The sequence below is a fragment of the Drosophila pseudoobscura genome, chromosome 2, assembly GCF_009870125.1.
Source record: "Drosophila pseudoobscura strain MV-25-SWS-2005 chromosome 2, UCI_Dpse_MV25, whole genome shotgun sequence".
Lineage (NCBI taxonomy): Eukaryota > Metazoa > Arthropoda > Insecta > Diptera > Drosophilidae > Drosophila > Drosophila pseudoobscura.
Window position 1 is genome coordinate 26,863,861 of NC_046679.1, and position 15,175 is coordinate 26,879,035.

The window sequence follows — 15,175 nt, forward strand, 5'->3', positions numbered from 1 at the left end:
CAGAGACACCTGACGAGCAAATGAGGAAAACCATTAGGGTTGCTTTGCGACGTTTCGCAGCACTTATTAAACAATTTTCAAGAAAAAAGTGAACAAATCCAAATATTGCCGCTTTTCTATTAAAATACCAGCAAAAAGCTGCTGCTCAGTGAAAATATAACCAATATGGCCAACGTAGAGTCAATGATTGTGGAGGAAAAGACGCAGGTCAAGCAGATTGATCGCGAGAAGGTTTGTTTTTCTCCCCCACTGGCGGCCGGCTGTGGCAAATTGTGTTATTTTTTCTCTCCAACTAATTTCCTATTAAATCTTCCATGGCAGACTTGTCCGCTGTTGTTGCGCGTGTTTTGCTCCACGGGTCGCCATCACTCCGTGTCGGAGTACATGTTTGGGAATGTTCCAACCAACGAGCTGCAGATCTACACATGGCAGGACGCCACCCTCCACGAACTGACGTCCTTGGTGCGGGATGTGAACCCGGACACGCGTAAGAAGGGCACATACTTTGACTTTGCTGTGGTGTATCCCAACTATCGCAACAATCACTTCCAAATGCGCGAGATCGGAGTCACGTGCACGGGCCAAAAGGGCATCGACGACAACAAGACGCTCGCACAGGCAAAGTTCAGCATTGGCGACTTCCTGGATATTTCCATCACGCCGCCCAACCGCCTGCCGCCCCCAGCACGCCGCCAGCGACCCTATTGATGGGGAATACATGCGAATGGATCCTATAATCGAGTATATATACACGCTAAACATTTAATTTTCACTTTCACTTGACACTCAATGAAATATGGACATAATTATACGATGGATACAAATAAGACAAAGACTTAAGAGCTGCTTGACTTAAGGTGCTACGCTAATGTGAGGAGGGATGCAGCGAGCGGCCTAGTTTCTGTAGATGCTACTGGGACGCTTGGACTTCTTTTTGCCCAGCTGCGTCATGTCGATCTCCAGGCCATTGGGCAGAACGGCGCGGTTCTCCTCGTAGTTGATGAAGCCGTTCTCCTGCAGCTCCTCATCGTTGTCGCGGGCGTTCGGATCGCACCGGATCCCCGTCTCGTAGTTGTATTCACGTTTGTTGCCATCAGGATCGATGTAGCCATACGTGCCCCTAAAACAAAGAAGGGAATTATGGATTGAAGGGCATTCCCGCTTGCAAGCTCAGTGCCACTCACTTTGTGATGCAGTCGGTGCCGATGAGCTCCTCCTTGAAGGATCCATCGTCGTTCTCGTAGCCCCAGGTGATGCTGCCGTCCTCGTTCTCGTCGCGCCACTTGCGAAGGGTCTGTGCCACTGGCCGCCTGGAACGCTGCTGCTGCTGATGCTGCTGCTCCCTCTCCGACCGCTCGTCCTGCAGCTGATTCTGGTCGATGATGGGACGCGGCTGGACTGGCTTGGGCCTGGGACGAGGCGCCTGCTGCTGTGCTGGCGGCTCGGGGCGCAGGGCAGCGGCTGGTCGTGTGCGGATCACGGCCACTCGCTGGGGCTGTTGCTGCTGCGGAGGAGGTGGTGGCGGTGCTGCTGCTGTGGGCGTGGGACGCTGCTCCAGGCCGAATCTCTGCGAGTTCTCGAAGCGACCGATGCCAAAGTCGTTGAAGGCGGCGGGTCGGTTCGATGGCGCGGGAATGGAGGGACGCTCGGCGAAGCGTGGCGGAGCGGGCAGGATGGCCGCCGGCTGGGAGTCCTCGTTCTGCTGCAGGAACTGCTGGACCGGCGACGGCGAGTCGATGGCCTGCTGGCCGTTCAGAAAGGCGGCGGCCGCCTGCTGGAACTGCGACTGCTGCGAGTGGGCCAGCTGCTGCTCGCGCAGGAGGTTCGGCAGATACGGCTCCGGTTGCTCATCCTCGGCGGCCTCCGTCACCGGCCGCTCCTCGATGGGTGACGATATGCGCTGGGTCACAGCCGGCAGGATGGCATTCGTCTGGCGCAGCGACTGTCCTGGACGACGCACCCGGAGCACGGCCTGGCGGTGGGGCACTTGACCGGGCGACACAAGGGTCCCGGGAATGTTCAGACGCTGTGGATAGTTCTGGGCCTGGGCCAAAGCCAGGGCGCTGCAAACGAGCTGTAAGTAGAGCGACACACATTAGTGGCAGCGACACCAAAAGCGTTGCTTGGCTCTGTGCCAATTGTGCCAAAACGGGGCGTTGCAACAGAATCGGGGCCCAGCCAAGCCACACGTGGCCAATTTGTCATGGCATTGCGCCTCCTCTTTTGGCGTTGCCCCTCTTAATTAGTGGAGTTTTATATGTGGGTCTATATTTATGGGTATGCCTGGGTTGTTTCTTAGAAGTTTCCTCACATTTCCGATGTCTTTGGTAGTGGAAATACCATTTTATGCGAATTTGTGATCGAAGTGATCATTGAAGTGCATTTTGGTCAAGGAAATGTAGAAATTTCCAGTACTTAAATGTTTTTCTTTCAAGCAAGAGCTCAAACTTGGTAGATCCCCGTGTATGGGAGGTGTAAATCTGAAAGATATCCATGGCTTATGTCTTTCTGTTTCTGTAGAAAAGTATACACAATTCGAAGAAGGAATTCCTTTTAAAAGTAAAAGTTTTCATTAAATTCCCTATAGATGGCAGCTGGTAGTGTCAGTGTCCCCAAAGTCGCAGTTTCTATAGGTTTTCCCCGATTATCTGGCACCCCTTTTGGAGTCCCCTGATCGGCTCACACCTTCGTGAACTGGTTTCAAAAATTTATACACCGCTTATGTACTGTACTCCGGGTACGCCGCCAACAATTTGTAATTGTAGCGTGGTGGCGGTGGCGGTGTGGTGGCGGTGCAATACCTATAAATGTGGACCATAAAGCAAATCGCAGAAATCGCTGAAACCCCGCCCCGCCGCCGCCGCCGATCGATCATAAAAGCCAAAGACAAACCGAAGCCCAGAGCCGGAGCCAGAGCCAGACCTCAAGATATATCGGTGTTCGTACAGTTAGAGACCAAGAAAAACATTTCTGTTTCGCTGTCTGGATTGCGTAATTTGCATTTTGCATTGCCAGAGCTATGCGGCATGGCATGTGGCATGTGGAAAGCACATTTCAGTCGCTGATCGCCAAAAAGTTTCCGGTTCGCAAAAGAAGTCAAAGTCTAGGACAAGTGTGCAGTGTAGTCCAAGACGCTTTGATCGTACAGATCGGTGCGATTTCATTATTTTTAATTAGTGGCCGCTGCCGCTGCCGCTGCTGTTGCAGTTGCACAAGGCGTGAGTGAGGTGAGGCAGAGAGCCGGCTTATGGCTTGAGGCTTAAGTCTTTTGGGTTTCTGTTTCAGTTTCCATTTGGTCACAGATCAGATAACTTTGCTCCAGTTTTTCGCGGGGCTTGTATAAAGAATTATGGCTTTGGGGAAGTACATAAAAATTCAATACGGAATTACGGTGGCCATTAAGGTTCTTGACATTCGATAGGGGTATATGGTAATGGTGGAAATTTCATTGGATAAAAGTCGAGAAATACCTGGAAATGGTGGGAGGATTTCCAGCCTATAATTTTCTAAAGGAATGCATCCATTTATCTATCTAAATTAGGATTGAAATCCCAGCAGAATCGACCCTTGAGGGACATCTTCTAACACCTCTCCGCCACTCCACTGTTTCCTATGGTATATTTCTCCCCGGTTATAAAAGCCTTTCTTTCCGTCCTGCACTTGTCTTTCATAATCGTTTAATCTGTTGCCACTTGAATAAACATGGCTATAAATTGATATCCCGCAGCTCGCCCAAAACCATGATCTATCTGCCAGTGCATGCAAATTTTGTTATGTATTCAGTCAACACACACACACACACATACATTTTTTGTATGTTTCTCGCATTATTATTATTAGCCATTACTTTCCTGTATCCGAGCCATTGGTCTGTTTTATGTGCAGCGCCATTCAAGCCAAAACATTCCAGTGGCAGCCTGTGCGGACTTGGCTGACTGCCCAACTACTGGCTGACCACTACCTGGTCAAGTGAACTACTTGGCTTTAAAAATAATGAAAAGCCAAAGAGATATAGCCCCACAGATAGAGAGAGGGAGAGAGAGCGACACTTGCAACCTGCACGAGGAGTATTTGGGTGCATTTGCTGGCGGGGGAACTTGATTTGATTTAATTGCTTTTAAAGACTCCACTCCACTCCACTCCGCGCCGATCCGCTCCGCCTCATGTGGCTTGGTTCAAGGAAACCAGAGCCCCCCAGAGACAGCCGAAAAATTCAAAAATGCTGAAAGATCGAGCGAGGGAAGGCAAGCCCAAGACTGGTCTACAGCCGTGGGTGGGTGCAGACGACTCGTCGACTCATCGAAGAAAGACAACAAATGTGCTGTGTTGTTGGGGCAGGGCACTCCTCTCCACCGATCCGCTGTCATTAGTAACAATAACCAAGGAAAGGCTACGGAAAGGACTGCTGGCCTTGACTTGGCCATTGACCGAATGAAATCGAAATTTACGCTGCCCCATCGAAAACTGTTTTTCTCGTTTTTCGTTTTGCGTTTTTCTCGTTTCTGGAATAGTTGTCAGTGCACTTTCAAGCCGGCTCTCAGAGTCTGATCGGTCGGTCTCAAATATGTAACACTTTATTCAGAAACGAAACGAAACCGAACGAATCTTGTACATAAATAAATTCATATACTCGTTCATTACGTAATCCTCTCAATACACATTTACCCCGCCCAAAGCTGCGTTTCAGTGTGGGTCTGGGCTCTGTGTGTCTGCTGTATCTTTGTATCTTTGGGAACTGCATCTGCTCTTGGCTTCCAGTGGACTGCGTGTGCGTGCCGAGAATTTGCATTAAATTGTTGGGGCTGCTGCCGCCTTGAGTGCGTTTTTTGGCAGCCCCAATCAACTACTTATTGGCCACGGACAGCAACGACCTTGGTACAAATAATACACATTATAGGCCAGGCCCAGACGCAGACGCAGCCACACAATGATTTGTCGTGCTCTCCAAAAATTACCGGCAAATTGAGTGTTTCTTGTCATTATCATTTCATTTCACTTCATTTCGAGCTAACTTTTGGCAAACCTCATTAGGCCAAGCCACAATTCGAGCAATCAATCAATGGCATGAAAAATCTTGTTAGCCATGCTGATTAATGGGTTTTTCCAGATTTTTTTCCAAGGGTTTTTCGCAGCTTTAGAATGGAGATACGATTTGGTTGGGTTTTAGGGATTTTTAATAGGCATTTTGTGGCCTAATTCTGGCCAGTAATTAGGGAGCTTCCACTTATTTTTCGAACAAGAAAACATGTTTAATATATCCTGCAGAAATCAAAGTAATTTTCTGTGACAAGACTTATCCCCAAAAATATATTTCAGATATGTTTTTTGCCAATTAATTCGCCCCAAATCTCAACAGGTAATTGACAATTGATCAGCCCCGAAGCTCAGTAGCAAATGCCTTTGCCTTTGATAATCTTTGGGGCTGTACAGCAAATTGAACTTAAGCCAATTGTGGCTCTATTTTGAGAGCTGATTATTGGGCTGCTTGGCAGAGGGCGGGGCGGGACGGGGTGGGGCCTTTGGGTTTGGGCCAAACAAACGCTCGTTAAAATAGCTGACCCGAGGGCTTGGTTGAGCAATGGAATTCTTGGGCCACACAACAATCGCGCCGAAGCGATTGTATCGCATATTTATGATGCGATCTATGGGTATTTTTATGATTCCAAAACGAAATCAAATGTCAATTGTCGAGCGTTAATTGCTAATTGCCATTGCATTGAGCCAGACATTGAGGGACTTTCTAGAAAATGCAAATATCCCAGCGAACAAGTGCATAAGCTGAATATGTCTTAATCGGCGACTCAATCAGCGATTGAATGGCGATCTTAAGCTGCTAACCGAACGACCTTGCGGGGAGCACATACAGTGCATGATTCACACGCATAACTTCTATGACAAAAGAACTGTAGCACAGGGGCTGGTCCCTGAGTTTGTTTGTGTGTTTTGTTGGTGGGAGAACTTACCGCGATTAGTGGCAGTTGCATGATGAATGTGTGTGACTCTTTCACTATCCAAATTCCGGAAATCACTGAAACACTCTTCACACTGAAAGACAGAACAGATTTGTCCGCTGGGCACCGCTGAGGAGTAGTTACTTTTGGGCCAACCGCCGTTGATCGCTCAAATGCTGGGCGCACCAGGTGTGCAGGCGGCTTTATAGGCAGCGGCTCTCGGCTCCAAGTGGAGCTTTGGCTTGGGCCTGCGGAAAATTTATGTGAGGCGTGTGTGGTGTATGAATGCCAAAAGTAGTCCACAATCGGCTCCGGTTAGCGCATCTCTCGATGAAGTAATGGAAAAGGAAAGTGAAGGTGAATGGATTTCGCACATGAGAATCGATTTTGTCTTTCGGCTCCGTGGAACGTGATTTAGATTTAAATTACTTTTACCGCGTCCGCGAATGAGCCCAACGAAAATTCAGACAACTGGCAACGCTCCAGACTGAGCTTTGGCTGGGTTTAAGCCTTGCTTTTGGCCTGAAAGTCAAAGCCAAAGCTGCTTCAACGGTGCGTATAAGCGATTTCATGGCAGGCTAGCAGAGCTCTAAACCATCTGGGAATTAGCTGGGTTTCACACCTTTTAGTTGGTTTGCAGCTTGGCTAGCCAGGCGTTTTTTTCCTGCCAGATTTAATTTGTTTTAATTATGTCTTGCTTAAAGACCCACAAATTTAATAATTTTTCAAAAATCATAATTAAAGAAACCTTTCTGCTTTGGTTTTAAAATAAATTCAGAATTTTTAATTCCATTCAGATATAAATAAAAAACAAATATAAGAACTTAGTTTAGTGTAGAATGAGAAAAAAATGTTTTTAGTGCGGGTGCAACTAAGCGCTATCCCCCCTACGTGTGTGTGTGTGTGGTTCCAATATATCACAGTTAGACATGTCAAAACGGGAAAAGGGTTAGTGCAGATTCCAGCTAATTCACATCCTTCATCAGGCAAATGGCAATGGCGCCGATGAGGCCACAAACACCCATGACATTCAGCGGCAGCAGGGCATCAATGTGTTCCTGGAAAAGGCAACCAAAACGATGGTAATTGGTGGAATCGAGAGGATAATTGTTGGGTTAGGGAGTACCCACCAAATGCCAGAGGAAGGGCACCAGGATGAGGCCAATGCCGGCGGCCAGGTTGCCCATTCCAACGCCAAAGTTGCGCACAATCGTGGGATACTGCATGGCCGTGTAGGTGGGAATGATGGCATTGTTCGCACCAATCAAACACTTGGCTGCAGAAGGAACATAAGAAGGATTAGCTCCAGGAGTGGCGGTGGGAGGAGGACTCACCTATGGTGGCCAGAGCTATCACCCCCGTCTGGCTGGGCACCAGATTCGTAGCCAGGCAGCACAGACCCGGCAGCAGCATGTAACCGATGAGACTCCGGCGTATGCCCGCCTTGAGCACCACCAGAATGCTCGTGCAGATCGACACGGCCTCGATGGTGCCCGCCACGGCGTTGTTTATGTAGATGTTGCCCCCGAGGTTGCTCAGGTGAAGGGTCAATCCGAAGTAGATGATGATCAGGGTGAGCCAGATGATCAGAGTCAGGCACGTGGTGCGCCAGTACTTGCCGCCGAACACCACCAGCAGGGGGTTCACATGGCCACTCTGGTGGCTCGACGCCGCCTCCAACGAATCTCCCTTCACCTCCTCGCTGCCGGCCCCCTCCTGTTGGGGCTGCACCTCCCGCGGCACTGCTGCCTCCAGGGTCTTGCGGTAGTTGGTCGGCAGCTGGCTGCTAGTGCCATTCGTTTTGGCCGCTCGCTCAATTAATCCGCAGAGTTCATCCAGGCGGCCCTGGGCCAGCAGCCAGCGCGGCGACTCCGGCAGCCAGAACCTTCAAAAGAGCACAAGAAGGAAACGGGGCATCAATGTCAGTTCTCCCCCCGAGTATTTATTGGCACTGCGGAATGTTTTTCATTTGATTGCAATTGAAGTCCTGGCCGGCCACTGGCTAATGTGGCTAATCGCAAAGGATTCCATTCCCCCTGGGGGCCGCTCTCGAGTGTAAACACTGAGGAATGTCCCTGGCCAGGGATGTGCTTTGTGCCTTTGGGAATCTAATTGATCCCACACGAATTGTGTGTAGGATTCTTTGCTGTTTTCCGCTTCGTTCTGTTGTCAATTCATTTCGTTGACTGCCTTCGAAGAATGTGCAGGCTTTGAAGTCGAAATGTGGCTGTCAGAAGGTTTAGCCAATCGAAAGGAAGAGAAAGAACTTGAAGGTGGAATGGAGTGGAAATATCTGTGGGTTTCCCAGAGGAAAACAGTTGAATCGGAAGTAGTTCTGTATCTAAGATAAGCTGTAATTCTTTAGGAATTTCTTTGGGGACTATCTTCATTTATGATTTATCTTTTGGCTGCGGAAATTTATGGCTCTGATTGCTCTTAAATAGGACACGAAATACCAAAGAGTCGTCGAAAGCTTGAACAAAGTTCTTTTGCTAATCCCAAAGGCCTCCCTCTGGGGTTTTGTCTTGAGTGTAACCACTCTTTTTCTTCCCTGATTTCTATCTTAATTACTTACCAAATACCAAGCATAATTAGCCAGGGCCATGAGATGACCAGCTGCAGGATGCGCCAGTCGCGTATGAGATAGGCCATCCCCGAGGCCAGGACGTACGTTACGGCCACTGGGAGAATGTTGAGAATACCGATTACGGTCCGCCACTTGCCGGAGACCAGCTCCACCACCAGCACGAAGCTCACAACAGTCACGGTCATTGATGCGAATCCAATTATAACACGTAGCGACATGAACATGGCCACCGATGTTGAGAAGGCCAAAATTCCACCTGCAACACACACACAGAGAGAGAGAGAGAGATGTGGCAGAGCCACAGAGGAAGCGAGAATGTCAGTGGCAAGGTCAGACACGTAAATAAAAGTGTAAAGTCAATTAAAATCCCAACCCGACCCCAGGACATGCCGCAGAGCGTGAGGACGAATGCAAATGCAAATGCTCACATGCTCGCTCATCCGCAGGACGAGGAGGACGAGGAGGAGGTGGACGAGGCGAAGGATGGATGTAAGCAGCCATTGCTGCATATAAATGACAATTAGAAAATGAATCCCCAAAAAACCAAAACCAAATTGCCACACATGTCCATCCAAATCCTGGGGGCAATCAGAGTCCATCAGCTATGCATTGGGGACTCACCGAAAACGCTCTGTATCGTCACGAATGCCATCAGCGTGTGCCGCCTGCCGAAACGATCCGAAATCCAGCCACTGAGCACGGCCCCGGCTGCAGCGCCCACCAGGAAGCAGGTCTCCACCAGACTGAGGATATCCCGGCCGCAGACCAGCTCGAACTCCTGCACCAGCGTCAGGGCATCGTTGTCCGAGAACTCAAAGTCCTGGCACTGCCGGTAGCCCAGGTCGCTGGCATTCGCGGGCCAATTCGTCACCTGGCCATCCTCTACGATCAGCTGGGAGTAGTCCAGGTCCAGCAGGAGACAGCCATCCGATGTCTGACTGAGATTGCGCCATTCCGAGAGATTCATTTGGTTGAGATTTGCGGGCGGGGCACACCAAAAGTCCTTGGGTGCAGTCTGTAAGATTAGAGGTGTGGGAAATGGGTAAATGTTGGGGTAGTGCTAGAGCCGACTAGTATTTCTTATTATTACCAAAGACTATAAAGTATTAAGATGTTGCATGAGAGAGCTGTTCATGAGGGGCTCGGCTGCTCAGCTCGTCTGGGTTCTGAGACTCGAGACTCTTCTCGATTGCAAATACAACCATTTACATGGCTTGGGCATGATTCAGCGCATTGGTACTATATAGCCTTTGCTATTACTTCACCATTTGACTCATAAATAATACATTTCAAAGTAATAACTCACAATAGTTCGCCCAGAGACCTCTTCAGATCCATATAAATCCTATAAAATACCTATATATCTTTGCCAGAACTTCAGCCGCAGGTTGTCAAAAGAATACCCAAATTTCGGAAAGGCATACCCAAAATATACCCAACACTTAAGCAATCGATTCACGTTTGCAATTACTACGTGAAGCACATAATCCCCGATCCCAATCCCCGATCAAAGTTCGAATAACAAGTTTTTTATGTTTCGAATGGGAGAAAAGCAAAGTCGATGCCACAGATACTCGTACGTTTAAATCGTTTAAATTTCTTCCGTAGTTAGTTTTTACAGACCAATTAATCATTTCATTTACGAGCATGTTTCGTGACAGCCCAAAAATTACCCCAAAGGAGAAGTGCTGTGTGCGGTTTGAATGATTGAAGATCGAATCCTCATGTAAGCGGCTTATCAAGGGAGCTACTGGCACCTCCAGGGGGGTTATTCACTCAAGGGATTCTCCACTCACCCGTTCCGGTGTTAGGCAAACCTCGAAACAGGTCGAAAGCCCTGCCCCTGCCCCAGCCCCAGCCCCTGTCTCGAGACTGCGAAACGTGCCTCAATTAAACATTTAGTATGCTGTGAGGAAATTGTTTCAAGTTCAAGTTAAAGTGCGCCGGCAAAAGCAGAAAAACAGAAAACATGTTCAATAATTCATTCGAGAGCTCTCTCTGTCTGTCCTTTTCCTGTGAGGTGAAAGTGAATGTTCTTTTGGTGGTTTATGGCCACGTCGGCAACTGTTGATCTGGCAGCCTGGCCGGCTCTCCTCTGATGTCATTTGTCGCGCGGTTTGTGGCCGCTGTGGCACTTGCCTCCCCCTCTCTCTCTCGGTTGCCGCCTGTCACGTTTCAGGCATTTGCATGGCCTGCCACATACGAATGCACTCGTGCAACAATGGAATTCTGGGCTCCGCAGCGTGGGTTCTACTTGTCCGCCGAACCACATACAGATTTTTTTTCTAACTATTATTTTTTTTTGTCTTTTTTGATAAATTGGTTTGCAGATATGCACGAGCTGCAGTTGCACCTGATTGCACTTTATTCCAACGACAGGGCCTGACAAGCGGCACACTGGGCTTTGAGGGACTATTTCTGAGGCAAAACCCGACTTTTATGGGTCTTTAAAGGGTGGTCTATGGCCTGAGGTCAAGCACCTTAGAGCTTTATGCAAATCTCCGATTAATTATCCATCGATTAGCTATTGTTTTTGAGACAATACATGATTTACGATTGGTGAATCAAGTATCCGTCATGGGGTTCAATTTGCATTCAATTGTTAAAAGAATGTTGGGAGTTGTCGGGGGAAAAAGAGCTTCCTGCTTGAGATTCCCGGGAAGATCTTTGACCCACAGTTCTCCCTGGTAGATTGCTCTATTTAAACCCTCAATATGTTTGTGGCTAATCGTTAACTTAATTGTTACAGGGCCGCCATGCTTGACCCCCCCCAAAGGTGAGAAAGCAAATCCGATTTCGCTTCGCTGCAACCAGTGTGCCCCGTGCCGTGCCGCCTCTCCGACACTGGGCCACAAATCGGTAAGTGTGTGTATTTTATTACTATTATTGTTTAATTAATATATTTAGACAGTTTAGCGGTCAATATTAGCCTCAGGTACGAGCCAGCGACCGAGTCCGACTCCGAGTGTAACCTTTTAAGCTCTAACCTTGGTGTCTGCCTCAAGCAACACCTGATATGGATCAGTGTGTGGCATGGGAGTGGAGTGGAGTGGCAGCTAATTGAAAGCTCTTGCTCTTGCCACATTGTGGGAAATTCTATGACCATAAAGATGTCATCTCCTGCGCTTTGCAGAGGGAGAAATATATCAGAGATATCAGCCCCAAAGAATTCACTTTTGGGAGGCAAAAACAAAGCAAAACTCGTTTGGTCTGAAAGCCAGTTCATATAATTGTTATTACTCCACGCTTTGTTTTTGTTTTTATTTTGTGTGTCAATAATTAAGCAAAAAAGTGAAACAATTAAGGTGGAACAGGGGAATACTCTTTGGGGAGGGATAGAAGGAAGTTTAGGGGGTCTAGAGATATAGATAGACTTAGATATTGGGCAGATCTTCTCTAGAGTTCTAGGAGTTAAACAAACAGCCCCAAACTTTAGTTAGAGGAATCCCAAATGGCCCTGGGCTCAATCGAAATTCCCTCTCTCTTAATGAAATTGTATCTTTCACTGATCGGAATGCACGCGTATCTCCACACACAGGAGGCGTCGCAATCTTTTATACAATCAACAGGTTTGTGGGTCTGTCAGTCTATCTTTCTGGCTGGCAATTACTCGCACTCGCACACCCTCTACCTATAATGTTATCAGAAGTACTATGTGTGTACATGCGAGTAGACGATGGCTGATAACTGGCATTGATTCAACAAAGAACCTTGTCATTTGCGCTTGAGTTTAGTTGAAGTTGTCGTTGCGGGGCAACGCGATGGGCAACATGTGGCAGCCGTTGGAGCGCAACGATTGCAGAAAGCTGCTGGCCCAGACCAGACCAGACCAAGACCAGGCACAGCAGGTGCCTGCTGCACCGACCACTCACCTGGAACACATAGATGAATATGTGAAATGTGCAGATGGCCTGGAAGATCGAGAGCAGGCAGCACCAGTGGCCCTGCCAGCGGCTCATGGCACCGAAGAATCGCTCCAGCAATGTGGTCTGCAGCTGCTCCAGCTCCTCCAAATCTCTGGATTGCAGCATGGGCGAGGCCTCGCCAGATGGCAGCGGCAGATCTGACAGCTCCATTCGGGAACTCGGATCTGGCTCAGACTCGAAATCGCAACCGTTTGCCACTTGTGGTGCAAGCCAACTGAATTAGAATGTGGGCTTGTGAAATATATAGTTTACAGATTGCCATGCCACCATTCAGATGCAAGTTACGGCTGAGTCTGAGTCTGAGTCTGAGACCGGTGTCGCGACTCTGGTGACTGCCGAGAGTGCGTACAAGACTCGGCTCTACGCAGGCGCGGCGTTCGGTCCGATTCCAAAAGGGGCTCTGTGATAATGTCCAACAATTCGGCCGGAGATGGTACTTGTCTGATAACCCAAATACGTGTTAACTAAATGTGTTTTTGGCCAAATGAATCATTAAAGAATCACTCGAATGACCGACCTTTTTCGGGGAGTGCCTTGACACCCACAAGGTTGATGCTCCACCACTCACTGCAGCACTACCACTCGAATGACAGGCAGATCTCTATGAAACTATACCTTTTATAGTTCTGGCAACGCAATAGAATATCTTATCATGTGTCTAACGTAACGTATGTGTAATATCAAGTAAGATTTTCATCAGAGCAAATGCCTTAGACCGTTATTAAGTGTTTTTAATTAGATAAACGCAATCTATTTCGAATCGAGGGCTATCAAAAATCAATAAAATCTAAACAATTAAGCAGATAAGATTGGCTTCCTCATTCGCCGATGACACAAGGGCTATAAATCTGTCGTCTCTCTTTGATCTTCTGTGATAATCGATCCTTAATGATCGAGGGAGGTGCCGCCAATGACCAAATACCCCACTTTATTAGCTGCCAATTGCTGTAATCATCGTCTGTGAAATGACTTCTTGGGCTCTTGATTGACTCTGTTGCAATCCCTCGACTACCGATGACCCTCTCTGTGTGTCAAGGTGGTGTGCGGTTTTTGTTCTGCGATTTGTTTGGGGCAGCCCATTAGCACGCTACTCGATGATGATTATCATTCATTACTATCGATTGGCGTGCACTCGGAGCGAGCAATTGAGGCAGGCATTCTGGCAGCAGAACGAGCCGCGAAATGATGCGCACGCAACTGCAGCCATCCGTCAGATACTTGCCCCGCTGATAAATGGCTCGTCAAATGCAAATGAATGGAGATGCGTGGCGTGGCCAAAAGGTGCCCGAAGGTCGAGAGGAAGTCGAGTGGGCCAAAACAGGCGCTTGAAAAACGATTGTTAAGAGCGTGTTTGAAAGTGTGTTTGAAGTACTGCCAAATTGTTGTCCAAATTGACATATTTTTCAAGTGCGGCGCTTATCAATTGTTGTTTTTTGGCAAGAGAGACCGTGAAATATTTACTACTGAATATTGGCCAACAAATGAGTATGTTTCGGCTCTATCTTTCGTTGATAAGCGTTTACAACCATTACCCAAAACAATCTCAATATAAACTCTACTTCAATTGGTTTCTCCTGAGATACATTGCCACTTTGGGTGATATCTGGGAGCCATCTAGCAGGAGTAAACCCATAGCTGCAAAAGTTAACTTTTATATGTTTTTTGTTGGCCAATTAGTTCATAGATACATAAACGTAAACATTGCCATTACTGCAAATCACTCGCAGCGCACACTTTCCAATCACCCAATCAATTACTCAATATTTTCTTCCGGTCTCAGCCCCGTTCTGCCCCCAATCCGCTGGTTTTCGACCTAGATGGGGGAGTGTGTGAGGCAATCAACTGATCAAATATTTGGTTTGAAAACCGTATCCGTAACCGACACCAAAAACACCGAAAAAACTCACCTGGAAAACGAACATGAACAGGTGAAAGGTGGTGGGCAGCTGCAACAGGCAGAGCAGGAAGGTCCACAGGAAGCTCCAGCGGGTGTAGTGGCCCAGGAAGTTCGATATCACATCACTGTCCACATCCTGGCTGAGGTCTGGGTTTGGGGCGGACCCTGCTGGCGGGGCTGGGGGGGCTGGGACAACAGGAACCTTCTTTAAGTCATCCGAGTAGCGGCGAAAGTCCAATGCTATGACACTGATTTCCGGTGTGCCAGGCGCAGGCTTTGTCTCGCGATACCCGCCGTAGAGGTTCGCCTCGATGGTGCCCCTGCCCTTGTTCAAATCGAAACTCAAGGAACCGCGACGCAGCACACCGCTCATGTTTCCACACTGGCGCTCTATAAAATATACACGAAAAACTCTTTCCTTAACTCTTCGTTTGATTGGTTTGGAAAAACTCCGGATCGAACGGTTTTCGTCGGTCAGCTGTTGGCGTCGATCTAAATCCGTTAAAAGTTCGCGCGGCTCTGTTATAAGCACTGCAGTCGCAGCGGCAGCGGCAGCCGCTGCTGCTAAGAAATACGTAACGTAAGAGCGTGCCGTGCAGGTAAGCGAAAAAGCTGCCCGTAAAGCTCCCTCCCTCTGCAGCTGAAGCTTTTGCTTTGATTGTATTGCGAGTAGCGGTGGGCATGGATCGTGCTTACTTCGCGCGACATCGGGACACATCGGCACGAAAAAACACGACAAAAATTGTATGCTGATGATCAGATTTTGTCGCCCTAAAATTAAATACAAAAAGTCCATAATCGATCACTTCGATAA

The 15,175-nt window shown here is 48.2% G+C and overlaps 3 protein-coding genes and 1 long non-coding RNA gene across 8 annotated transcripts; 2 read left to right on the forward strand and 2 right to left on the reverse strand.

Annotated features, from left to right (window-relative positions):
• The first annotated feature begins 27 nt into the window (after window positions 1-27).
• Bin1 (histone deacetylase complex subunit SAP18) lies at window positions 28-833 on the forward strand. Its single transcript, XM_001359668.4, has 2 exons — window positions 28-231; window positions 322-833. Exons 1-2 carry the CDS (start codon window positions 166-168, stop codon window positions 706-708), a joined length of 453 nt encoding a protein of 150 aa, XP_001359705.2. The 5' UTR covers window positions 28-165; the 3' UTR covers window positions 709-833.
• Window positions 743-6,159, reverse strand: LOC4802875 (caprin homolog). The gene is made up of 3 exons (XM_001359669.4): window positions 5,964-6,159; window positions 1,185-2,074; window positions 743-1,120 (listed from the first exon to the last, which is right to left on the reverse strand). Exons 1-3 carry the CDS (start codon window positions 5,982-5,984, stop codon window positions 895-897), a joined length of 1,137 nt encoding a protein of 378 aa, XP_001359706.3. The 5' UTR covers window positions 5,985-6,159; the 3' UTR covers window positions 743-894.
• Window positions 6,160-6,707: 548 nt separating this feature from the next.
• Window positions 6,708-14,882, reverse strand: LOC6897835 (organic cation transporter protein). Of its 4 annotated transcripts, XM_033376752.1 has the most exons (7): window positions 14,372-14,882; window positions 12,411-12,608; window positions 9,160-9,553; window positions 8,527-8,794; window positions 7,286-7,836; window positions 7,082-7,227; window positions 6,708-7,009 (listed from the first exon to the last, which is right to left on the reverse strand). In XM_033376752.1, exons 1-7 carry the CDS (start codon window positions 14,732-14,734, stop codon window positions 6,917-6,919), a joined length of 2,013 nt encoding a protein of 670 aa, XP_033232643.1. In that variant the 5' UTR covers window positions 14,735-14,882; the 3' UTR covers window positions 6,708-6,916. The 4 variants fall into 4 exon arrangements, with proteins under 4 accessions (XP_033232643.1, XP_002137940.3, XP_033232641.1 ...); XM_002137904.3 differs by lacking the exon at window positions 12,411-12,608 and having other exon boundaries at window positions 14,372-14,880; XM_033376750.1 differs by lacking the exon at window positions 14,372-14,882 and having other exon boundaries at window positions 12,411-13,092.
• On the forward strand, window positions 10,494-11,826 carry LOC26533868 (uncharacterized). 2 transcript variants are annotated; one of them, XR_001451941.2, is made up of 3 exons: window positions 10,494-10,781; window positions 10,869-11,397; window positions 11,450-11,826. It is a non-coding gene; the product is annotated as an uncharacterized lncRNA (long non-coding RNA). The 2 variants fall into 2 exon arrangements; XR_004468463.1 differs by having other exon boundaries at window positions 10,499-10,781; window positions 10,869-11,225; window positions 11,288-11,826.
• Window positions 14,883-15,175: the final 293 nt, after the last annotated feature.

Bases quoted from the DNA above. Each gene is read 5' to 3' on its own strand.
- Bin1 (XM_001359668.4), top strand. From the start codon at position 166: ATGGCCAACGTAGAGTCAATGATTGTGGAGGAAAAGACGCAGGTCAAG. The intron at 232-321 runs GTTTGTTTTTCT...CTTCCATGGCAG, and splicing joins AGCAGATTGATCGCGAGAAG to ACTTGTCCGCTGTTGTTGCG.
- LOC4802875 (XM_001359669.4), bottom strand. From the start codon at position 5,984: ATGCAACTGCCACTAATCGCG. The intron at 2,075-5,963 runs GTAAGTTCTCCC...CTCTACTTACAG, and splicing joins TGCAACTGCCACTAATCGCG to CTCGTTTGCAGCGCCCTGGC. The intron at 1,121-1,184 runs GTGAGTGGCACT...TCTTTGTTTTAG, and splicing joins GGCACCGACTGCATCACAAA to GGGCACGTATGGCTACATCG.
- LOC6897835 (XM_033376752.1), bottom strand. From the start codon at position 14,734: ATGAGCGGTGTGCTGCGTCGCGGTTCCTTGAGTTTCGATTTGAACAAG. The intron at 7,837-8,526 runs GTAAGTAATTAA...GCTCTTTTGAAG, and splicing joins CTAATTATGCTTGGTATTTG to GTTCTGGCTGCCGGAGTCGC. The intron at 7,228-7,285 runs GTGAGTCCTCCT...TTCCTTCTGCAG, and splicing joins GATAGCTCTGGCCACCATAG to CCAAGTGTTTGATTGGTGCG.